The sequence below is a fragment of the Dunckerocampus dactyliophorus genome, chromosome 10 (genome assembly GCF_027744805.1).
Source record: "Dunckerocampus dactyliophorus isolate RoL2022-P2 chromosome 10, RoL_Ddac_1.1, whole genome shotgun sequence".
Lineage (NCBI taxonomy): Eukaryota > Metazoa > Chordata > Actinopteri > Syngnathiformes > Syngnathidae > Dunckerocampus > Dunckerocampus dactyliophorus.
The window spans coordinates 29,416,559-29,441,999 of NC_072828.1; the positions used below are offsets into that span (position 1 = coordinate 29,416,559).

The window sequence follows — 25,441 nt, forward strand, 5'->3', positions numbered from 1 at the left end:
GCAGTTAAATATGTTGTATTTAACTGTAAAAGGCTGAAAAGTAACATAAATTACTCGAAAACTACCAAATGAAATAAATCTCACGACAGGCATTTACCAACAGGGCCTTGCCGTAAATCTATTTCCTTACCTTTCCACATGATGTCAATATTCTACTACATTTTGACTCATGCGCGATCTCGTCAACATAATTAACAGCAAAGTCCAAATTGTAAATGTTTTTATTCAAATATATGTTATCAATAAACAATCCAGTAACCTAATAAATACATACAATGTTAGCGCTCATTTGTTTACTATTACAGCTGCCAAAAGCATAAATCTAAGGCACTACATTTTACAATATCTGGTCATTTTCTTTATAATGGTATGGAAAAAGAAGAAATGCTCAGCTCCTCCGCTGTAGTCAATTAACTCGTAGTTGATACTCTCTATATTTTGTAGGACTTCAAATAAAATTGCTCAAATAAGATATGGAAGACATGAGTTACAGCAGTTTGGTTAATTTAGTGATAAAATCATGTACAACACAAGTTTTATAACACATAATAAAGTCAAAGGTGCAACTAAATTGTAATTCATTTATATAGCATACATCCACAAGGTGACCCGAGATGTCATAATCAGGCATATCTTGTGTTGTATATTGACGCAGAACATCATGACGGATATCTTTGACAACATGAAGGCTTTTAAGACCAGCTCGTCCCTACAAAGTAAAAACATTATTGTCCATAGTGTTGGGGACATCAGCAGTTTCCTCCAGCAGATTCCTCATTTGGCCCAGCGGATGTGGAATTGGATTTCAAAGGAATGCTTTCCTCCATACTTCCCGAATCACCTGGGAAAAAAGTACAATAAAAAGCTGTGATTGATATGATCATAATAGTTTACATTGAAAAAAATAATACAGTGGAACCAGTTTGTGTCGACGCCCATGGCTGCCTTGAGTCCTAAAATCTAAATTGAAACAAGTGATTGCTCACACATTTGCTTGTGATTTACTGCTTAGCGATAATGATGATGTTAAAAATACTACGACACATATCCACATAACCAGACCCATTTAGATAGATACTTTATTCATCTCCGAGAGAAATTCACATTTCCAGCAGTTCTGCAAAAATGCCATAAGAACTTAATCATTTAAAAATAAAAACAAACAAGGCAAGATAGGAGATATAAGAAAAATAATAAAACAATCAGAATAAATAAAACCAGAACAGATCACTTCAAATTGGTAGTGCTATAATACATAAGGTAATAAGTAGGTGTGAGCCGGATACTCGTTGTAGACGAGGATCTGTTACGGATAATGCATTTCTGCCGAGTACGAGCCTGAGACAAGTACAGCTCGTCATTATCCGTAATCGTAATGACGGAAAATCCTCATTATGTATTCACTCTTCACGCTGTCTGATTGGCCAGTCACACACACACACACACACACACACACACACACACACACAGCAACCGCCCCTCCCTAGACATAAACTCAAATGCACAGAAACATAACATCTCAGCTACCAGCAGTACAGTAAACACATTGAAATAGCATGCTAACAATATATTGGTGGCAATTCTGATGAGGCGTAGTGACCAGGTCGGCGGCTGGATGCTTAAGGCACCGTGTTGGTGATCCGATTTAGACCAGACATGCGCGCTTAATAAATGCGTTTATGTGATGTTCGGAGTGTCCTTGAATGCATCTCGCGGTCTGTCTAGTGACAACGAGGAAGTGTTGTTGCAATGACTAATGGACTAGAGACGTTTATTTAGTTTTAACGTTGGAAATACATATTTGGTGTTTAAATTCCACTGCTGTTTATGTGTTCAGGTCAGAATAAAGTTATAAAAGAGCGGCAGACTCTCTGTGGGGAGCTACACTGTGCCGCCGTCTGTCGTCATAACAGAGAGCAGTGGCTTACAACTTAACAATATAGCAACTTCTGGTCAATCCATGTCAATTTCAGACTTAAAATAATGTAAGCTCAGTGCCAATGACAGAGTCTGCCTTCCTCACCAGTTTGTCCAGGCATGTGTCCCCCAGAGTGTCCCAGCACACTACTGCATACAGGAGGGCACTAGCTACCACAGTCTGGTAGAAGATCTGTAGCAGCTTCTTGCATATGTTGAAGGATGCCAGCCTTCTAAGGAAGTCAAGATGGCTTTGCCCTTTCCTACACAGAGCATCTCCAGTGTTTACCCCCTTCCTGATTTCTTATTTTTTTGTATGTTTGTCACACTTAAATGTTTCAGATCAAACAAATTTAAAAATTAGTCAATGACAAAAACACTGAACACAAAATGCCGTTTTTAAATGAAACTTTTTATTATTAAGGGAGAAAAAAAATCCAAAGCTACATGTCCCTGTGTGAAAAAGCGATTGCCCCCTAAACCTAATAATGGTTGGGCATCAAGCATTTGTGATAACTTGCAATGAGTCTCTTACAGCGCTGAGGAGGAATTCTGGCCCACTCATCTTTGCAGAATTGTTGTCATTCAGCCACATTGTAGGGTTTTCCAGCATGAAGCGCCTTTTTAAGGTCATGCCACAGCATCTCAATAGGATTCAGGTCGGGACTTTGACTAGGCCGCTCCAAAGTCTTCAGCCATTCAGAGGTGGACTTGCTGGTGTGTTTTGGATCATTGTCCTGCTACAGAACCCAAGTTGGTGTCAGCTTGAGGTCATCAACAGATGGCCGGACATTCTCCTTCAGGATTTTTTGGTAGACCGCAGAATTTATGGTTCCATTCATCACAGCAAGTATTCCAAGTCCTGAAGCAGCAAAACAGCCCCAGGCCATCACACTACCACCACCATATTTTACTGTTGGTATGATGTTCTTTTTCTAAAATGCGGCATTACTTTTACGGACACACACCTTCCAAAAGTTCAACTTTTGTCTCGTCAGACCACAGAGTATTTTCCCAAAGGTCTTGGGGATCATCAAGAGGTTTTCTGGCAAAATTGAGACGAGCCTTAATGTTCTTTTAATCCAGCAGTGGTTTTGGTCTTGGAACTCTGCCATGCAGGCCGTTTTTTCCCAGTGTCTTTCTTATGGTGGAGTCATGAACACTGACCTTAACTGAGGCAAGTTCTTTGGGCCACTCCCGGGAAGGTTCACCACTGCTCCATGTTTTGGCCATTTGTGGATAATGGCTCTCACTGTGGTTCACCTGCGTCACAAAGCTTTAGAAATGGCTTTATAAAATGTTTCCACTGTGATAGATCTCAATTAATCTCAGTTATGTTTTAACAGGGGGCCTATCACTTTTTCACACAGGGCCACGTAGGTTTGGATTTTTTTGTCTCCCTTAATAATCAAAAGTTCCATCTAAAACCTCCATTTTGTGTTCAGTTGTGTTGTCATTGACTAATATTTAAGTTTGTTTGATGATCTGAAACATTTAAGTGTGACAAACATGCAAAAAAAAAAAAAGATATCAGGAAGGTGGCAAACACTTTTTCACACTACTGTATGTTGGCAGTCCAGTCCAGTTTACCATCCAGATGCATTCGCAGGTATTAATAGGTGTAAACCACTTCCGCGTGGTTACCTTTAGTGACCCCTTTGGGAGTGTTTTGTTTTTACTATTAATAACTTTTACTATTAATAGTCATTTGCTTTGTTTTACACTCATTGGAGATTGACCGGCTTGTTCGACTGACATTTACCATAGAGTTTCCAAAACAATTTGTCCTTTAAATTGTACACAACGTCAGTGTTTCCCACAGGACTGCAATCCATCTGTGGGGGTGGTGGGGTGTGTACGTGACGTAATCATCAAATTGACTAAAAAAAGTGAGTAAAAACATAAAAAAAAAAAAACTACCTTATTGCAAATGAAGTTTATTTTGTCACTTTTTTTACACAAACGAGACAGACCACCTGTGAGTGCATGCAGGTGGGGGAAGGGACCCACAAATATAGCATCAAAGCAGCCAAGCTGGCAACACTGGTGCCCCCTGCTTTCTAAATGTCTTCATGAGCAAGGGTAGGATTCCTTATTTATAAATCTTAATGTTTTTGTAGTTAGAGCATAGAAAACCTGTTTAGGAGCTTCTAAATATGGTTTTTAACATTAGAGCCCTATAGCCATGAAATAACACCCCTATAGTCAGCTTTGCACTCCTATAACCCAATATAGTTGACATAGTAAGAAAATACGCTGTATACGACATAAATAAGACTCGTAGCGTTCTTCCCCCTCAGTTAGTAGTGTCCGACACTCAGAGGCGTCCGTGCGGAAACTCGACAAAAACTTCCGCATAGTTCCGCATGAAGCGCTTAATCACTCTAGTAGTAAATTTAATGAGAAAAATAGCATAAAATATAACCAAAACGGTATGCAAGTGGACGGAACCGAACATGCAGAACCGAAACGGCTCAATACGTCCATATGAACCGCTACACTGCTAGTTTCTACGATATGGAGAGAAACTGGAGATCCAGCATGGCCACGACGTAGAAATACTTAAACCACAGGTGTGTGCTGTGTTGCCAAAAATCGGGCATAGATAGCACCGGCACCAGCGGCCACGCTTCTGTCGGTGGACATATTACGCACGTCGAGGGTCACCAAATGTGGAGATGTGATTCAGAATCACATGACCCGGAAACGGATGTTTGTGGAAAAGTGTGACCTGCACATCCCCCACACGAAATAACGTAACATTTTTTAAATGATTTATGTTGTCACCTTCTTGATCCACTTGATTGCATTTATTTGCATTTTGTTTTTTTCCCCCCACCCAAAGAAAATATTTGAGAACTGCATTTTTATTTAGAAATAATTGAGTTATTTTTTTTTATTTACAGTATTTTAAATATATATATGTTCCACTTTTGTCATGTTCTATTATAGGGTTTAAAAATGACTGTTTTGACTTGCTTTCTTTTTCCTCTTTTCAAGAAAGACATTTCAAAATAACACATTTTAGAGCTGTAATTATAATACTGTGAAACTGGTATTTTTGCCTAAGATTATCATACCCTCAAAATTTCATACTGGCCCATGCCTACCTGCAATAAAAGCCTGTTATTCTGGCTATCACACCTGGTGCTTGTGTGTCTCACCGAACATTACTGACACCTAGTGACCAGTGTAGAGTACTACATATCATCACAACATCTTTGAATGCGCCTTCTGAATGCCTTATAATTGTATTTTACTTCATGCTTGAAAATGCTTCACTCCTGCAAAAAACTACATCAAATTTGTTTAAATATGCATATTTTTTCAAATGAATAAAAGGTCGTATTCACGATTTAACTCATTCAGTACCGGCCACTTTAGACGATTTTGGCTGATCTTTCAAGGCACACAGAATATTGTGTTCTCTGGCTTTATAAACATGGAACGTACCAAAAGAAAGATTAGACTCCCGTCTTTCATCAGAAAAAAAAAGTTGTTTCTACCGCTTTCCGTTCTTCAGGAATCAGCAGTAGTGGTAAGTTTCAGGAAAATATCAGTTCAAGACTAGAAAAGGGAGAAAAATATATTTTTGTGAAAAGATGCATTTTAAGCATAGCTTTCACTTTGACACAAATACTTTTTGCTTTCGTGACAGCTCAAATGTCTAAACAACTATACCACAACCTAAACAACACAAAAAGGGGGTCGTTTTACATCAAAATAACAATTTATTTACAAATGTAAAACCATGAACTATTTACAATTTCCACGTGTGTGCACGTGTGCATGCGTTAAGCTTTCCCTACAATGAGTCTTTTTTTTTTTTTTTTCGAGTGATACACAATGGAACAGCTGGTTTTATGCAAGGGGCTTTTCTTCCTGTCAGGTGTGTTTCTCCTTTCCTGGCTCTTATCAAATGCACTTCTGACATCTAGTGGCATTAAAATTGCTCTCAAGTCTAGTCCTTTAGCCTCTCTCACAAAAAAAGTAAAAGGACGTATAAACACGCTGTTGGGATCGGGCGTTCGGGTTTATAAAGACGTATAACTCTGGTACTGAATGAGTTCATTTATTTTTTTTAAACGTGATTGAGTGAAGCCGCAAAATTCGAAGCACAGCATGATTATGTTTGCCTTGTGTGTGTGTGTGTGTGTGTGTGTGTTGCCTTCTTTATGTGCACATTGTACACCTTGCAATTAACTTGTCAAAGTGGAGACTGTGTAAGAGGGATGACCAGATGGTGCTTGAGCGCGAGTGTTCGGGTCAGTCAGACCTGTGGTTGACATGTTGTTGCTAACCTCTTTGCTTGCTGGTTGGAGAACTGTTGGGTGTTCCTCCTCCATTAGGCCTGAACAAACACTGGAATGGCCACAGAAGCGGGTTCCCACTATTACTGGTAATATCTGAAAGGCAATGAGAGGCGTTGAAACAACTTGGCAGCTTATCCAAAGTGCTTTATTGTTACATGAATGCTCCTTTTGTTCCTCTTGGGCCTTCAGCGGCCGCAGTAGGAAGAGGTAGAGGTCTTGTGAATGTCATGCCTTGACCTATTTTCATCTTATGTCGGCACTCATCAGTGAACTAATCATGGGCGGCCCTGGACTGCAAGATAATTACAAAGTATTCCGACAAAAGGGCTGTTCTTTTCTCATAAGCAAAATGAATTGTGCTTGACTGTCTAAAATATGAAACGGGTTGTCAAAGCCGGGTGGTGTCCTACAGGTTAAAGACCCTGCACAAAAAACAAACATGCACCCAAAGCGTATTACGCAAACTGGAACTACAGAGCACAGCGTATCATCCCAATGGACATCTTTAGGTTTTTTCTCATGTCAAGTGCAAGTGGAGTAAATGTTTCTGAAATACTGTGTTTGGCACACAAAGAAACATCTTAGGAGTACACTTTAAAGACTACATACAGCAATCCCTCGTTTATGGTGGTTAATCTGTTCCAGACCCTGATAAGTGAATTTCCGCAAAGTAGGATTCCTTATTTACGAATGAAATATTTTCGTAGTTTAAGCATAGAAAACCTCTTTACCAGCTTCTAAATACGCTTTTTAATATTATTAGACCCCCTCTGGACATCAAATTACCCAATATAGTAGACATTAGAGATATCACGATAGACAGCACTGTATTTTTTTCTTCAAACATATACAGATAACTTTTTTATATCTACTTTATCAATTTAGATTTAACTGTAGTTGTGCACACCTGGAGGTAAGACGGACTGGAACAAATTTGTTGCTTGTGGTAAAAACAAGATCCCCACTGGGGAACCCCCGAGGATCAGCTCCTAGAAGCGCCCCTGATTCACACCTGCTGTTGGAGGAGAAGAACTGATCACTCTGCAGAAGTTCCTCTTGATGTTGAGCGTGCTGCTCTCCGCGCTGGGGACGAAGGAGCCCACCCAAATAGTCTCCGGTGCATGTTTTGGGAACACGTTTCGGATGAGGCGGTCCAGGTGCTGCACACACCTTTGGGTCTCGGTACTCTCCGCTGTGGTGCGGACTAAACCAATCAGAGCCGGCGTGGCGCTCCCGGCTCGTTTAGTGCGAGCCTTGACGTCCTTGAGTATCTCCTTCAAGCAAGCTTGGTTGTGGTCGCAGCTGATGAACGTCTGCCTGAAGAGGAATACGATGGACGGGTAGTCGATGGTTCTTCTGAGGCTGGAACTGCTCACCTCCCTCCGAGCTGTCTTTCCCCGAGTGTTAGCTCCTAAATCCTCGCGCTTCTCCAGTGGAGTGTTGCCGCCGCTTTTCGCGGTACAAACGTGGCTTTGCTCGCTCACAGCGGAGGAGGAAATCGGCTGTCCGTCGTTTCCGCCGTGGAACAAATCACGGATGAACTCCTGCAGGACGCCGGCGTCGCTCTCGCCCGCTTCTTTGCTTTGACAGGCGTCACTCACCAAATATATCCTCTCACGGCCGCCAATTAAAGCGAGAGTCTTCTCAAAGTCGCTCTCTGTCCCGGCCCGCGTGTCCTCCGACATGGCTGCGTGGCTGCTTTTTGTCAGAGCAGTAAATAAAAGCAGTAAAGTGCCACCTCCATGCCAAGCGGACAAACTCGCACGGTTGTCAGGGACATGCACGTTGGGCGGGGCTAACAAAAGTCCCCCATGAGGGCTCTGCGTCTTTTTCTATTGGCCACGTCTCTTGGTGGGCGTGGTCAACATGTGGGACATAAAATTTACGAACGCTTAAGGTCATTATTTAATAGATTTGCTTTCATTAAGACGAGAAATATTATTTATTTGCTTCTATTTTCATTTCTGAAACTCTATTCTTCTGTTATCAGTCTTGTATTAATGTATGTTGTATTATTTTATATTAATAATAGGTACATTTCTCGACTGCATTCGATTCGAAGTGACTTGTTTTGTTTCCATCCATCCATCCATTTTTTTTTACATCGCTTATCCTCACTAGGGTCGGGGGTATGCTGGAGCCTATCCCAGCTTACTTTGGGCGAGAGGCGGGGTACACCCTGGACTGGTCGGCAGTCAATAGCAGGGCCTTGTTTTGTTTGTGTTATATGTATATATATATATAGATATACATAAATACATGTATATATATATATATATATATATATATATATATATAGCAAGAGAGAGAGAGAGAGAGAGATAAAAAAGTCTTGCTAACATGTGCCTAGCTGTTCTCGCTGTCACTCCATCTGTTTGTCAACAGCGTATTTTCTTCCATATGATAATTTCACATTTTTGCTGGAAAATGAGGTACAGTGGAATCCTGTCAGTGTACGAGCCTGTTAGCGTGTGATAACGCCAAACAAATAGGGCAAAATTTTACCTCGATTTGCGAATGTTTTCCGATTATTGTACAACATGGCGGATATTTTGTCATGTTTATAATACACTGCTTGAGTCCAACCGCATTTTTGATTAATGACGCTAATCAATGTTCCACTGTATAGTTCAATGTAAATGAGGTCTATTGACCATAAAGTCCAAAAATATGTGTAAAATTGGTGGTAATAAGTTGGACTGAAGTTGACAAACCAGATGACACACACAATTGCGCGATAATTTCATGCAGCATGCTTTAAAACCAGTCAAACCACAAAGGGAAAAGTGAAATGAAAAGTAACAACATCAAACTGGGAAAACTACAAGAAAACACAGTGCACTGAAAGAGTTTTATTAAAAAGTTCATGTGTGTCTGTGGAATTTATGTCTATGGCAACTTTGTATTTACAGTAACTTTGTATCTTATTTTACTTCATTGCTTTGAGGTGCAGGGGAGACATCATGGCAGTGTTCCCGCAGATGGACGCAGGGATGACGAGGGCGCAGATGTTACTCTTTTGATCTGGAGTATCCGCATGGAGAAGAGTCCTGCCTCCCCTCCAATGTTGTACAGCCCAACCTTCACCAGCAAAAGAAAAGACACAAACAGATCAAGTGGCAACACAGACGAGACGCCGGCGCCGCACTTGACTTTCCTGCCGAGTTCCTGAGAGCCTAATCCTTTAATCCACACATGCCTTCTTCTTCATTAAAAAACCTCTGAAATACCACAAAGTCAAACTTCGCATAAAAGGTCCGAGTAGGACCGCAACACGATGAACTGGAAGTTAGACCAAAAACACAAAGAGACATTTTCACCTTTGACCTTTGGACAGGCTTGATTAGTTTAGTGAGCTGTTTGTTTCCAAAGTCTCTGTTGTGTTTGGACTTGTTCTTCACAGATTATTATATACTGACCTCCTGGTTTAAGTGCAGCAGGCTGTCAGGGTCCAGACTGTCTCTTGGACCAGTCACAAAAACCTTGAGTCCCAAACGAACTGCAAAAGAAGACAAGTTAGCAATGAATGACAGCACAAAAAAATCAAAAAGAGGAAAAAAATGATAATAATGCAATTTACTACAGTGGAACTTCCAAGGTCAATTTTTCCCTCCCATCGGAAACACAATAGCCACCCACCTTCCGCCATTTCGCTTCGCTGTTTGAATTTTGTGGATAATTAACTTTACAGCCTATTATTAGTGCAATATATATATATTTAAGCAAAAAGACATATTCTTGGCCTAAGTTAAGTATTTTCATGCATAAAAATGGCTACAATGAACTAAAATATAAAGAAAGCATTCAGAAGACGCATTGAAAGATATGATGATATGTAGTATTCTACAATGGTCACGAGGTGTCCGTAATGTTACGTTGATGAGACAATAGCCAATAGCAGGAAATACGCTGCCCAGAAAAAAAACCAAGGAATTCTCCCAATGCTAATGTGTGAGCCTATATAATGTCTTATTTATGTCTTAATTGCCTTATTTTCTGTTATTATGTCTACTATATTGAGTAAAATGAGTGTAAAGGTGACTGTAGGGCTGTTATTTCATGTCTGGAGGGCTCTAGCAATGTTGAAAACCGTATTTAGAAGGTCAATTCCGGACTATAAGCCGCTGCTTTTTTCACACACTTTGAACCCTGCGGCTAATGTATGGCTAAAAAAGAACAACAGTTCCCATGATGCTTAGAGTGCAAAGTCAGGAAGTAGTGAATTTCTAAAGTGGTCTTAACCCGCAATTTGATTTGACAAAAATCTTAAGTTTGATCAAGTGTAGAATTACTACAGCTTCTGCTTGGACTGCTTGGACCGCGTCAGCTGATGAAAAAAGTCTCATTGACTCATCACAGAAGTTAACACTTCGAACATCGAGTGGAGGCAGAATTGCAAGGTTTATAGTGTGTCTTTTTGTCTAAATATCCTATGTTACAACGTGGACAGTGCAGCTTATAAACAAGTGCAGCCTATATATGAACAAAAACAAATCTCTTTAAATTTGTCGGGTGAGGCTTATATTCAGGTGCGCTCAATAGTGCGGAAATGACGGTACAAATAATCTGTTCCAGGGTCAAACCTTCATTACAGCTGGTGTTTTTAAACAGATAGACCAAGGAAAACATCACCTGCTTTTGTCTCAAAATTATGAGACAGGCGTTTTCTGGATGGGTACATTTCTGAGTAGGATAGGTTTTGCCTGTGTAGACTGCATTTAGAGGTGAAAAATTGTGATTGACAGGTAACCAGTCCAGGGTGTACCTCGCCTCTCACCACCAAAGTCAGCTGGGATAGGCTCAAGCGCACCCACATGACCTTCAAGAGGACACATGGCATGGAAGTAGTAAAAGTAGAGTAGTAAGTAAAAGTGTTCACTTGTGTTCTTCCTCTTTGCCACCAGCAGTCTGAGAGAGGACAGTTGAGACGAGGTCACTTTAAGCGAGGGTGAGACAAAGTCATCAGTGGCCAAGTTTCTCCTTCCTAGTCTGTGGACAGCCACCTCTGACGTGTTCATGTCGCGTGGAATCTGCCACGGCAAGACTGTGGAGCAAAAAAAAGATTCAAAATTAAAAGTTGTTTAAAAGCAACCTTGCACACACACACACACACACACACACACACACACACACACACGCACACACACTCCCTGTAGTAAAAGAATGCTGCAGGTGCGGTTGCTCCCCCGATGGCCACCAGGAAGCTCGTGTCCACATCCTGAATTCCCCGAAACCTGAGAGGTGATGTTTGGTGAACGTTGAACCAAAACAAAAGCAGCCTTGCCCAAGTAATGCATGCAAACTCCATGTTGAAACAATAAATAAGCAGTATTGCTGTTAACACGTAACATCTGACTTTTTAACTTTAAATCAGATCAAACAGATCCAGTATGCACTCTGTGCCTGGGAAGTACCCTACAAAAAGTACTGGGCATCACATTGGGTCTTACCTCACACAATTAGGTTTATTTGCTTCCATAAAGTTTTGTATTTTTCATGAAAGGTTGTGTTATAAATTGTTCCTAATTAGGGATGTCCGATAATGGCTTTTTTGTCGATAACTGATATTGTCCAACTCTCAATTTCTGATTCCGATACCGATATGTGTAACATCACAAATCTTTTTCTTGAGTAAAATTGTTGTAAAGTAACAATACTCTTAAATGAGTGCAGTTGTTTTATATATGTATATGTATATATATATGTATATACATATATATATATATATACATATATACTGTGTATATATATATATGTGTCATAAAATATATTCCTTTGAGATAAGTATGGTTTTTCGGCACTACCTTGTGTGTTGGATCATTAAAGTTCTTATCTTGGCCATCTGAGAAGATCAAATACATTGTTGGTGCCTAACTGTTTCCCCAACACATTAGTGTGAATGTATAAACCAGAGGCATTAACTAAAATTTCTTTGTAGAAAGTAAGTGCATTTATTTGTATTCCCTTAAAGCAGCCTTGCCACATCCAATATGGCGGCGAAGTTACCCCCCCCATTCTTAATGATGGTGTACCGCATGTACATAAATGACAATACAACGGAAAAGTACATTTATTTCAGTAGTTTCATTTAAAAAGAAAACTCATGCTGTATATGGCGGTGCCCAAAGTGTGGTCTGGGGACTAACTGCAGCCCGCGTCCACAGCACATTCTAAAAGACACAAATAGGGTTGGGCGATAACCGCCATAAATTCTTCCAATGATAAGGAAATGACTCATACTTGCATAAATGAGTTGATGACGTGTATTTCGTGCCACTGTGCACCGCGGCTCACTGTATTGGAGCATGGCTGAAGGGGGAGGAGAAGCGAGGACGGGGAGGCACCGCTGTGATATAGAAGTGGTTTGGTTTCGATAGAGCACACAAGAGAGCATAATATGCAAAGTTTGCACAGCAACGGTGATGGCAAAGGTAGGAACACGGCAAATTTGTTCTACCATCTCAAGCGCAAACACATAAGAGTTGTCATGACAGCGTCAGATAGCGAGCCCTTCCCCAGGCTAAAAATACAAAACACTCATGGCCTTTTTTACAACAAGAAAAGTCAACGATGGCATGAACGGAATTGAACTGATGCAGTGTCATCCAAAAGGACAGTATTTAGCTGTATTCCTGTAGTGTTTTGCAATTACTACTAAACTGTATAGCGTAAATTCCGGTGTGTAAGCCGCTACTTTTTTCTTAAACTTTGAACGCTGCGGTTGATACAGCGGTGTGGCACTCGCAAGTAGTGAGGAAGTGGTGGCAAGAATCAATCACAAGCCGTCGGTGCACTCACAACAAGCTTGTCAACCCACTGATTACCAGTGGAGGTCAGTATATATACCCAATATAAGAACATGACAGCCATCCTTTAAAAACACTCAACTAAGAGTACTAAATTCAGCACACGGCAACTTCATACTCAAAAGGTGTATATACACGTATCAAAACAACAAACAAGGTTTCTCAAAATGCATTGCGTCATTGGGCCTTGCCACCAGAAGTCGATTCCCCGCCAAGCATTAGCCCACAAATATGGCAAGATGTTTCCCCATCAGTGTCGAGTCGTTTCCCCGTCAGACTACAAGACACAAATTGATATAAATCGAAGAACAATGTGGAGGGCTGGCACCGGCATTCAACAACTAGCCTTGCCGTGACAGACTTACTTACTTATTACTAAAAACGTATGTTTCTTATTACTTAATATGCCAAAGAATGTACATACATGCGTCAATAAAGCCAATATAATTATATACATTTGTGTCTTGTAGTCTGACAGGGAAACGACTCGATACTGACGTGGAAACGTCTTGCCATATTTGTGGGTGAATGCTTGACGGGAAATTGACTTGTGGGGGCGGGGAATTGTCTTGACTGGGAAACGTCTTGGCTGGGAAACGACCATATACTCCTGCAATGACGTCACCTTCCCCGCTGTTTCCCTGTCTTTTGGTCCTCTGGCTTCCTCTGCTGGACAGAAGCAGCCATTCTCTCCAAGGATGATTTGTATGCTCTCCTCCAATGAAATGGTTTTCTCAACCGAAAAGCATTGTGGGAACACTTTAAAATGTTGGGTTTTATTTCATGGAAAACTTGTATTGATACATGTTTGTATATTTCTGAGGTGTTATTTTGTTGTTTGTAAGATGAAAGCGTGAGTCAGACTGGTATATTGAGTAAAGACCTCCTGCAATTTCCAATGGCCTGGCGAGCTTGTTAGTATTGCGATGGCCCTCCTGCTGTGTATCACACAGATCAGCGTGTGTCCAAAGTGTAACCCACAGGCCATTTGCAGCCCACCTTTCTTTTATTATTCTTTAAGTTAAATGAAGTTAAGTTAAGTAGATTGATGGCTTATGGATCTTATGCAAATGTGTGCCAAAAAGCATTTAATCAATTGAGTTGAGCATATTTCCATTTGACAGCTGAGTCTTTCCAGGACTTACCGACACCGTCAGTCCAAAGAAGCAACCAGGAAAGCAAGCAACCAAAAACAGCGACAGTCCATGTTGGAAAAGCTCCGAAACAAATGTTCCTTTTGGTCATCGTAGCAGGGAAGCAAACGTTGCACTGGAGGAGCGGACTGAAAAGTCTGGGATGTGATTTGTCCCATTCTTGGAAATCCCAAAGGCAGCTACTGGAATAAAAGGTTTGAAATTACAGCTGCACCCAACGCTTTGTCACTCAGACTGCTGCGTGGAAAACTTGTTCAACAACTAAATAAAGCATGTTCAGTACATCCCCCACGAAAGAAATGATCTGTATTAAATATAAAAAACAAAATGAATTTGATGATGGCGTGATGAGTGCATTGTTTTCACTTAAACTACATCACCTGTAAAGACTGTTGGGTGAACATAATAAAGAGTTGCCATGACGAGCCACTAGATGGCAGTACAGTACAACGATTGGGAAAACATAGGTTGCTCTTCCTCTATCATCCACTAGATGGCAGCACGCCCCCACTCAATTGTAATAAGACGGCCCAAGTCCACCCCCTTTCATGTTACGTGTTCATATTAATTCATTGATGATCAATTTCAATGTAACTCCTATATTATTGTCATAATAATAATAAAAATAATAAAATTTTCATTTTCATTTTCCCTGAGAAGCATTGAACCTTTGTTTTATTATAAAAACTCCTGACAACATGACTCCCAAATTCTAAAATTTTTGGAATTTATCAGCACAAAATGAAAAACAGCCAAAACACAACCAAAAAAAAAAAAAGATTTTTTTTTTTTTTTTTTTTTTTTACAGTTTTCATTTTGAAGCAGCCCTGTACTAAAGTGTTCAGGAATCAATATTTGGTGGAATAAAGTGATTTTTAATCACAGTTTACATGCACGTGTGTGTCTGTGTGTGTGTGCCTTATAAGTATACATACATGGGTGATAAAAAGATACTAAAAAAGTATTAGTTTGTCAATATTGTCTTATATTGTCTTATATTGTTGCATTCTTATGTTTTATTTGCCGAAAATCTGTCCTGTGTTTTATTGTGATTACAATCATGATCAACAAATCATAAAATTACCACAGGTGTTGGCAACACGATGGAGTATTGGGGCCACATTGAGGAAAAAATATATATATATATGAGAAATGAGAAAAAGATAATAATATGAGATTTTGATAAAGTCGTAAATTTATGAGAATAAAGTTGTAAATTTATGAGAAGAAACTCCTAATATTACCAGAATAAAGTCGTAAATTTACGAGAAAAAACTCGTAATATTATGAGAATAAAGTCGTAAATATCTGAGAAAAAGTTGGCATATTACGAGAAAAAAGTCATAAACTGATGAGAAAAAAGTCGGAATATTGCGAGAATAAAGTCGAAAATGTACAAGAATAAAGTCATAATATTACCAGAATAAAGTCAGAAAATTACGAGAATAAACTCGTAATATTATGAGGATAAAGTTGTAAATTTATGAGAAAAAAGTCATAATATTACCAGAATGAAGTCGTAAATTTACGACTTTGGCCGAAGGCCAAAGGCCACGTAAGTCTCCCCTTTTCATAGCTGTCTCAGGCAATGCCTGTAACATAAAGTTACGACTTTATTCTACGAAATTAAAATAAAAAATTTACAACTTTATTCTTATAATATCACGATTTTTTTTCTCATAAATTTACGGCATTATTCTCGTAATATTGCGACTTTTTTTCTCATAAATGTACAACTTTATTCTGGTAATATTTTGACTTTTTTCTCATAAATTTACGACTTTATTCCCCTAATACTCCGCCTTTTTTCTCGTACATTTACGACCTTATTCTCATAATATTGCGACTTTTTTTCTCATTAATGTACAACTTTATTCTGGTAATATTTTGACTTTTTTCTCATAAATTTACGACTTTATTCTCGTAATATTCCAACTTTTTTCTCTTAAATTTACAACTTTATTCTCATAATATTACGAGTTTCTTCTCATAAATGTACAATTTTATTGTCGTGAATTTATGACTTTATTCTCGTTATATTATACATTTTTTTCTCAAAATCTGAACTTATTTTTTTTCTCAATGTGGCCCTAATACTCATCGTAACCGGCCCTGTATTCACTTGGTATCGGATTGATACCGACATTTGCAATATCGCCTAACCCTACTCCAAGATGTGTTTCTGTGTGCTGTATGCAAAAAAGTGGTGTTCAACTCAAAAACATCTGTTTTGCAAGAGGAATGAAGGGATAGCTAAAACAAATAACAAAAATATGATTGAATTCTAATGTAAAAATGCACAAAAAAGCGCTCCATAAGCAGATTCAACAGATGCCCTGATGCACCGAGATGTGAAGGTTCACAGAGATTTGCATTCAAATAGACAGCAAACCGAATAACAACAATAATGATATTAAGGGCTGATTATCATGACAGAATGAGGTTGATGAAAATCATATTAAATATGAATTGAAAAGCATTTGTTAATAAAAATAACTGAACAGTCCCACAAATGAGGTTGTAGTGGAGGAAGGAAAGCAGGCGAGGCAAGAGAAACAGTTGTTAAGGTGAGATATGAAGGGAAACACAAAACGTACGTAAAACTGTAAAATCCTAGCCTGGACTCCGCAGGGTTAAGATATCAGTGTTGTTGATCTTTAACCTAAATTGCACAAATGTAACTTTATCTGAGCGTGTTTTATGCCCACAAACGTGCATACCAGTTACGTTTGGAAAGCCTCCATTGTTCCCAGGCCGCAGAGTTACAAGTTAACTCGTAAACTGGGGGAGAAGGAAAAAAAACAAACAAAAAAAAGAGAGTCAGAGAGAAAGCGCGTCCTCCAGGTGTCCTGCTACGTCTCGTCAGGCCTGAGACGTTCACAAAAGCAAACAAACAAGCCACAGTAAGCAACTTTCCAGGACAGTGACTCTGGACACAGAGCACTTGTCCCACATCAAGAGAGCGGGACTCAGCGGGTTGGGGGCGAAGGGGGGAGGGTGGTGGTGCGGCCGCGGTTGTCACAGATGGCAAAACCTTGAATACGTCAGATGAACCCCGCATTCCGTGCCGGGTCAGAGGTCACGGTGCCGACAAACTCCACAGTCCTGAGTGGAAAATGAGGTGTGGTAATTGAAGTGAATGTGGGGGGGGGGGTAACTTCTCTTGGGGTCTGCCACAAACTGTACAGGGACACCCCAGCGAACGAGTAACGTTTTACAAATGAAAAGAAACAGCATTTACTGTAAAATCAATATGAGCGATTTCCATATTTTTCACAATTTATTTCATTCACGGACATGGATCATTCAGTCAATTATTTGATTTCATTATTTCAACTTGGAGTTTATATTTATTTCTTCAATTTTGCATGAAAACATATTTTTGTTTCATCATATTTTATAAATGTAATTAGCAAATACAATTTAATGAATTAATTATTTAATAAGTAATTCTATTAAATGCATTAAAATGGTATTTTCCAGGTATATTTATTTAATTACAGTTTATATATTTAAATGTAATGATTATTGTGTGTTGTATTTCACAATGTATTTAGCGAATGGACAATTTAAGAAATGATTGCATTGATTTCTTTATTTGTGTTTATGATTTATTTGGGAGTTTACAGGTACTCGTGTATATGTGTAAACACTGATAATAGTGGTAAGAGTAACATTGAAGAGGAAGGGTAGAGAAGGATTTTGATGAAGAAATGACTAAACAAAGTCAATTAAAAAGAGAAGAAGAAAAATAATAGAATAATAGAAAAAAAATGTGCATCTCTGTGGAAACGAGAGCAGGCATTTTTGAATAAACGTAGACTGTACTGTATTTTGTTGAAGCGGGGTGTGCTGTGATTGATGGAAGCTGACATTTTTTCCGTTGAAAGTTGATCTGTCAACAAATCCTTCCAGTGTGTCGGTTGATTTCTTGTTTCCCAGTTTGGGAGGACGCTTTGCTTGGCAACAGCTGGGGCTCTAAGCACTGCAGTGACAGTGCGATCGTGTAATTGCACTGATGACACGACTCCGAAAATGCAGAGTCGAGGACATACAGTGAGGCATGCGGCAGCCCAATATATGTGATAGGTCACAGGTGTCAAACACAAGGCCCGGGGCCCGGATTTGGCCCGCCACATCATTTTATGTGGCCCGCGAAAGCCTTGAAATAATGCATGTCAAAAGGACACTTATTTTGATATTTAAAGTAATTTTGTTATTAATATTAATTTTGTCTTTACTTTTTTAAGCTTTATTTTTCATTATTTTACTTTTATACTATTGTAAAATTATATTTATATTATTGTATATATGTTTATATGTATATGTATATATATATATATATATATATATATTTTATATGTATGCTTTATGCTGTAATTTTATATATTTTTATTTAATATAAATGTATTTAAATAAGTACACATTTTTATATAATAACAAATATTAAAAGAATGTAAAATTTAAAACATTTTTACAATAATTTAATAAACTTTTACCGTTACATTTACAATAAATAATTAAATAATATGTTCAAGTAAAAACAAAATGAATATTACTAACAAAAACAACTTAAAAATATATATTTTTTTAAATCAAAAAGACAATCTTTCTTGCTAAATGTATTTGCTGTCAATATTGACAGAAAACTTTATATTTTTTTGTTGTCAAATCCAATTTAAAATGACTTTTTTTTTTAATAAATGAAAAATTAATGTAATAATTAATTAACAAAATTCTAAAACAGAATTATGAAACGTGACCATAACGCTGATGTGGCCCCCGCCCCAGTGGTCGGTGATCTGTGACTTTTGTCCAAAGCTGCTTAATGGCTGTCCAGTGCCAGAAAGCATGCATGTTCTTGTCTGTGGTGTGCAGCGAGTTAATGAATGATTATAATTCATTTATAGAAAATGTTAGATTGATTTACTTTTACATTTCATTTTGAAAACGTCCATTCATGAGTTAAATTGGACCTTCTCTTAAGTCTTTATATTGAACCTACTGAACACAATATTTACTTTTTTATGACCCGTTTACATATTTTATGACCTTTTCAATGATTTAATGGCATTTTATGTGAATGTCATTATTGTAGATGATATTTCACAATGTATTTAGTTAACGGACAATTTAATAAATCAATGGACACATTAATTCATTATTTGATTTCATTTATTAAATTTTATACCTATTTATTAGTTGGCTTTTTTTGGTGTATTTATTTCATGATCAACTAATATACAGTACAGTATTTCATTACCTTTTCAAGCATATATTGACATTTTAAGAAACAATAACTAAATAACAATTGAATCTAAACACTCCTGATTATATTTCATAATTTATTTAATAAATCATACATTATTTTAAGTTTTAATCAATTTATAGTCAACTTAGATGAATTTATTTGGCTTCATTTTATTTCATTTTGCCACAAAGACACTCCATAAAACACATGTGGCATTCCACTTGTCCAGAACTTCTGCTTCTGCAGCCCAAGATTGGAGCGCCACCGTCCCTGCTTTCGGCTCCACTCATCTCACGCGGCACCCGACCCCTTCGGCCTCCGCCATGCCCGGTGAGCCCACTAGAGGGGAGAACCATGTTGCCTCTTTGGCAGGCCCCACCGGTGCAGGCCCGGCCACACGTTGGACCACCACTCACAGGCCGGGCTCTGGGAGAGGCAAAACTGACAATAACAATGACATCAATGTGTGCATTTACGTTTTGTCATAAAAAAGTTTGTGTTTAGGTGTCACCAATTAGAAATACGGAGGGAAAAGAAGAACAACATCACATGAAAATGCCAGCGCATCCTCCCTTTGTGCAAAGTGACATTGCAGCATCTGAGGGACACGTCGTTGCGGAGGTGCCAACCTTGTTTATTTTAATTTGGCCGCCAGGGTCACTTATTCATGCAGGTGTGAGGCAGCTTTTGATGATGCAAATCAGTACAGATTTAAAATGTGGACCATGGGCGCTGGAATTAAATGATCCCTTCTGATGTGCAGCTGTGTGCATCTTAAAAAAAAGTACAAAAGAAACACGACAACCTTCACTTCGGTAGCTACATATTTGCAAAGCTGCGCCAAAAAGTGTGCTGATTTTTGAGGGAAAAGAGACTGAGCATGACGGCTACGTGTTGCACGGGCGACAACGGAGGGGAATTAGCAGTGGAACCTTGGTTGGCGCCAAGAATCCTTTCCAGAAGGTGCGACTGTAACCGAAACGCACTCTATCCTAATCATTTGGTCTTCATTTTCTTTACTTTTACATGCAGAAAACAATTCCAAATGCGTGTAAATGCATATAAGTGATGAATGAAAGGGACAAACTGACACTAGAGGTGACAAAGAAGATGTGTTTGTTGACAAAGACACGACGCGGTCAACACAAACAGCACCTTCCTGTTTTGCCATGAGTTAGTTCTTGAATCCAATAGTGTTTCTCACTGCTTTTCTTTGGATCACTGCTGCAAAATACCCCAAAATTGAGGCAAAGAAAGCTGCGAGTGCCAGCGTTTTGATAAAGAAGGTGAGAAACACGAGTGGATTCTTGATTTTTTTTTGCATGTTTGTCACACTTAAGTGTTTCAGATCATCAAACAATTTGAAATATTAGTCAATGACAACACAACAAATCCAAACCTACATGGCCCTGTGTGAAAAAGTGATTTTCCCCTCGTTAAAACATAAGTTAACTGAGATTACTTGAGATCTATCAGTGTGGAAAAGCTTATGATGCCATTTCTAAAGCTTTGGGACTCCAGCGAACCACAGTGAGAGCCATTATCCACAAATGGCAAAAACATGGAAAAGTGGAGTGGCCGGCACACCAAAGAGCGCAGCGTCGACTCATCCAAGAGGTCACAAAAGACCCCACAACAATGTCCAAAGAAATGCAGGCCTCACTTGCCTCAGTTAAGGTCAGTTTTCGTGACTCCACCATAAGAAAGACACTGGGCAAAAACAGCCTGCATGGCAGAGTTCATCTTGATGACCTTTGGGAAAATACTCTGGGGTCTGACGAGACAAAAGTTGAAGTTTTTGGAATGTGGGTGTCCCATTACATCTGGGCTAAAAGTAACACCACATTTTGGAAAAAGATCATCATACCAACAGGAAAATATGGTGGTGGTAGTGTGATGGTCTGGAACCTGGACCTGGAAGACTTGCTGTGATAAATGGAACCATGAATTTTGCTGCCTGCCAAAAAATCCTGAAGGAGAATGTCCGGCCATCTGTTGGTGACCTCAAGCTGAAACCAACTTGGGTTCTGCAGCAGGACAATGATCCAAAACACACCAGCAAGTCCACCTCTGAATGGCTGAAGACTTTGGAGTGGCCTAGTCCAAGTCCTGACCTGAATCCTATTGAGATGCTGTGGCATGACCTTAAAAAGGCGCTTCATGCTGGAAAACCCTCCAATGTGGCTGAATGACAACAATTCTGCAAAGATGAGTGGGCCAAAATTCCTCCCCAGCGCTGTAAGAGACTCATTGCAAGTTATCACAAACGCTTGATTGCAGTTGTTGCTGCTAAGGGGGGCCCAACCACTTATTAGGTTTAGGGGGCAATCACTTTTTCACACAGGGACATGTAGCTTTGGATGTTTTTTCTCTCTTAATAATAAAAAGTTTCATTTAAAAACTGCATTTTGTGTTCAGTTGTGTTGTCATTGACTAACATTTAAATTTGTTTGATGATCTGAAACATTGAAGTGTGACAAACATGCAACAAAAAAAAAAGAATGAGGAAGGGGGCAAACACTTTTTCACACCACTGTAACTCATGGCAAAACAGGAAGGTGGTGTCTGTGTTGATCTCGCTGCTACATCAGGTTTTTGGGAACAATCATGTCCTCAGTGAAGGTAAAAGTAACCTTAAATGTTCATTTATCCCCTTCATTCGTCGTTTTATGTATGTAAAAGTACAATTGCAGAGGTAAAATGTGTTTTGTGTTCACATTTTTCAGACTTGTGGGGTAACTGTGTTAGTTAGGAAGGAGCTACAGAGTCAGCCGCTGTTTCCACGGACGTTTTGTAATGAAAATACATCAAGAACACAACTGGACTCAAGCAGTTTATCAATAACACGACAAGCCACGCCCAATATTGTACGCAAGCTGAGGCCAAAGTCATGACGGTAACAGAAAAACACGCTAACCGAGGCTGAGACTGTAGCTGCCAGCCAGGACGTTCCGTGATAAAACCCCATTAAGAGCACAGCTGGACTCATGCAGTGAACGGTCCAGTTGCATCCATTGAGAATTCACCTGTAAAGGCGTGAGTGCATTGTGGGTTCATCCTGAAATTTCACCCAAAGATCGATTAACATCCCGAACCTTTTTGTGAGCAGTGAACAGCGGGATGGAGAATGTACGACGCACAACTCTGTATCTTGCGGCGCGGACAGCGCGGACTGAGGAGTCACTGTGATGGTGTGAGAAGACAGGAAGGTGGGGGTCAGGGTTTAAGAGGCATGCCGGCCTGGGCGTGTACTGTTAATCTGAGGTCAGACATGCCGCCTCAAGCTCGTACATCACCGCTGACAACCGCAACCTCTGATGACTACCGGCGACTATCCCCTGTCGTAAACACGACACACTAGTGCCGTAGTTTCACCACGTGTCCCACAGCCTCCTCGGCCTCTGCTCAGGAAAGACACAAATGGTGACGCAAACTCGATAAAAGGAGTCATTTGGGCTTGTTTCGCACTCATGTAACTGTTGCAGCCCCAATTCTGATTATAATCATGATCAACAAACTCACAGAGTCAAAACTGCCAAGTAAAAAGTATCGGCGTCAGAAACGGCGTCGGTAATACTGGCCTTGTAGTTACTTGATATCAAACAGACACCAACATTTGCAGTATCACCCACCCTTAGTGAGAATATGATGCGGTTGGGGGCTCCTCTACTCCCCGGAAAACTGATTTTCTGTAGCACAGAGGTTCACATCAGTAAATCAGTAACTGTGCAAAAGTTATTTCATTTCAGGACATCAATTCAGACTAAGAGACCAGTTAAAGCTGAGCGCGAACCATACACGAGTCTCTGTTATGTTATATTTATGTCCTATTTTCTCTTATTATGTGTGCTATATTGGGTATTGTGGGTTAAAGGTGATTATAGGGGTTTTATTCCATGCCTAGAGTGCTCTGATCATGTTAAAAACCGGATTTAGAAGGTCGGAAAGAGGTTTTATGTGCACGAGCTGTGTAAATATTCCTTTTATAACCTCGCTCAATACCAAAGACGTATTTATATGTTTTTGTAAACCCGAACGCCCGATATGCAAAAAGAGGTGATGACGCAAATCGCAGACTAAAATAAGTCATTTCTCGAGCAATTTTAAGCCCTAAAAACAGCCAGAAGGTTGGCAGAAGTGCATTTGATAAGAGCTCGGCTTGTAACAGCACACTGGACAACAAGGAGGAGGTGGAAGAGCAATGAGGAGTGCAGCGTGCAGAAGGTTACGCATTGTAGGGAGATTTTAATGCATGCACATGCACAGTTTAGTTCCAAATGTGAAATTTGTAAAAAGTTAATGGTGTTATATTTGTAAATAAATTGTTATTTTGACTTTTTTGTGTTGTTTATGTTGTGGTGTAGTTGTTGAGATATTTGAGGTGTCACAAAAGCAAAAAAATTGTGTCAGAGTTGCTTGATGCTTGAAATGTATCTTTTCACAAAAAGCTGTTTTTCTTCCCTTTTTTTGTTTGGGAACTGATATTTTCCTGAAACCTGACTAAATTCTACTGCTGATTACTTAAGAACGGAAAAAGGTAGAAACCAACTTTTTTTTCTGATGAAAGATGAGAGTCTAATCTTTCTTTTGGTAGGTTCCATCTTTATAAAGCCACTGTGTGCCTTGAAAAATCAGCCAAAAATAATGTAAAATGGCCCGTACTGAAGGGGATGAATTTTGAAAAATGGCTGGGATTGAATGAGTTAATAAGGAATCCTACTTCACAGAAATTCACCTATCACGGCCTGGTCTGGAACCGATTAAACGCGATAAATGCGGGATGACTGGAATACAGATAGATACTTCTCACATACCTAAGCTGAAAACCTGCAATGACGTGACAAACCCCCAAAAAACCCAAAAAGGTGTGTCTGTGGAGGCTTGGCTCTTGTGTTTTCGTGCAGAACGCTGATGGTGCATGGAGGCATGAGACTGAGCAAGCATTCCCTCCATGCACAGAGGTGTGGAGATAAGGAGATGGGGGCGAGAGCTGGCTCAGCATAGATGATAACGTACGACACGCTCTTTCACCGCGGCCTCTATGAGTCGCATGCGTGCACATGCACTCACCTACACTCAGTCACACTTGTGACTGAAGCCCACATCAACAAAGACGAGAAGCCATCAAAGCATTTTTTGTTTTGAGTCCGCTGATAAGATTTTAATCCCGCTCAAGTGCTGAGCCCTCGTAAACAGCGCGCCGACCCGCTCGGCTCGTTACTCCCTCTTAATCGTATTGGAAAGTGGAGAGCGCACCAAATTAGCCTCTCCGCTCTGCTACCTCTCAATGTTAAGAGTCTGATTAGTGGTGTGCTGGCTGCGCCCCATTGTACGTCTCTTCGGGACGTGAGCATGGGACGGAAGAGGGGGAAGCCGAGCAGGGCAGGTACGGAGCAACCCACAAGGAGGATGGGGGGGGCATCACCTTTAACCCCGTTCTGGAGAGGGACTCGGGTCTATCCGGCAACACAATACTTCCAGCACACAACCCTCGGTGGCTGCCTGCTGATACCCACAATGAAGCCCTTTGGTGGGGTCTCTGCCTGTGGAAAGACCCCCTGGAGCGCTGACTGCCATCCGGGGGTCTTTCAGCGATTTCGCCCCGGCCCTCGCCAAGTCAGGGAGGAAAAACTCAATAAGGGAGAAGATAGAAGGGGAACAATGCTCTATAGAGGGCATCTTAACCCGCAACAAACAGTGTCAACATCTGTGGGGAGCGCATGCAAGGACTGACACAGTGGCTGCCAAGGACAGAAAGGACGCAGTGAAAAGGCTACAGTGTTGTTTTGTTGCATATGAGAGGGATTTGGTCTCCTTTCAGGCGTGGTTGAACCACGCCGCAGTGGCCGTGAAGCCGTTTGGTCTCGCTGTAAAGTTCGGGGCAAAAGATGAAGTAAAGCCTCGAGAGTGCGGCCTTTCTTCTCGTCGCCCACTCTTTTGGAGGGGTGAAAAAGATTATTGTCGAACACACGAGGAAATAAAGCCTGCATCAAAGTCGGG

At 40.0% G+C, this 25,441-nt stretch overlaps 1 protein-coding gene across 1 annotated transcript; it reads right to left on the minus strand.

Moving 5' to 3' along the window:
• Positions 1-222: 222 nt before the first annotated feature.
• LOC129189347 (uncharacterized) lies at positions 223-8,002 on the minus strand. The gene is made up of 3 exons (XM_054790963.1): positions 7,243-8,002; positions 6,219-6,323; positions 223-841 (listed from the first exon to the last, which is right to left on the minus strand). The coding sequence occupies exons 1-3, from the start codon at positions 7,913-7,915 to the stop codon at positions 750-752; spliced, it is 870 nt and encodes a 289-aa protein (XP_054646938.1). The 5' UTR covers positions 7,916-8,002; the 3' UTR covers positions 223-749.
• Positions 8,003-25,441: the final 17,439 nt, after the last annotated feature.

Excerpts from the sequence above, each read along its gene's own strand:
- LOC129189347 (XM_054790963.1), bottom strand. The coding sequence starts at position 7,915 with ATGTCGGAGGACACGCGGGCCGGGACAGAGAGCGACTTTGAGAAGACT. Across the intron at positions 6,324-7,242 it reads TTCTTCTCCTCCAACAGCAG|ATATTACCAGTAATAGTGGG; the intron begins GTGTGAATCAGG and ends ATTGCCTTTCAG. Across the intron at positions 842-6,218 it reads TCCAACCAGCAAGCAAAGAG|GTGATTCGGGAAGTATGGAG; the intron begins GTTAGCAACAAC and ends CTTTTTTCCCAG.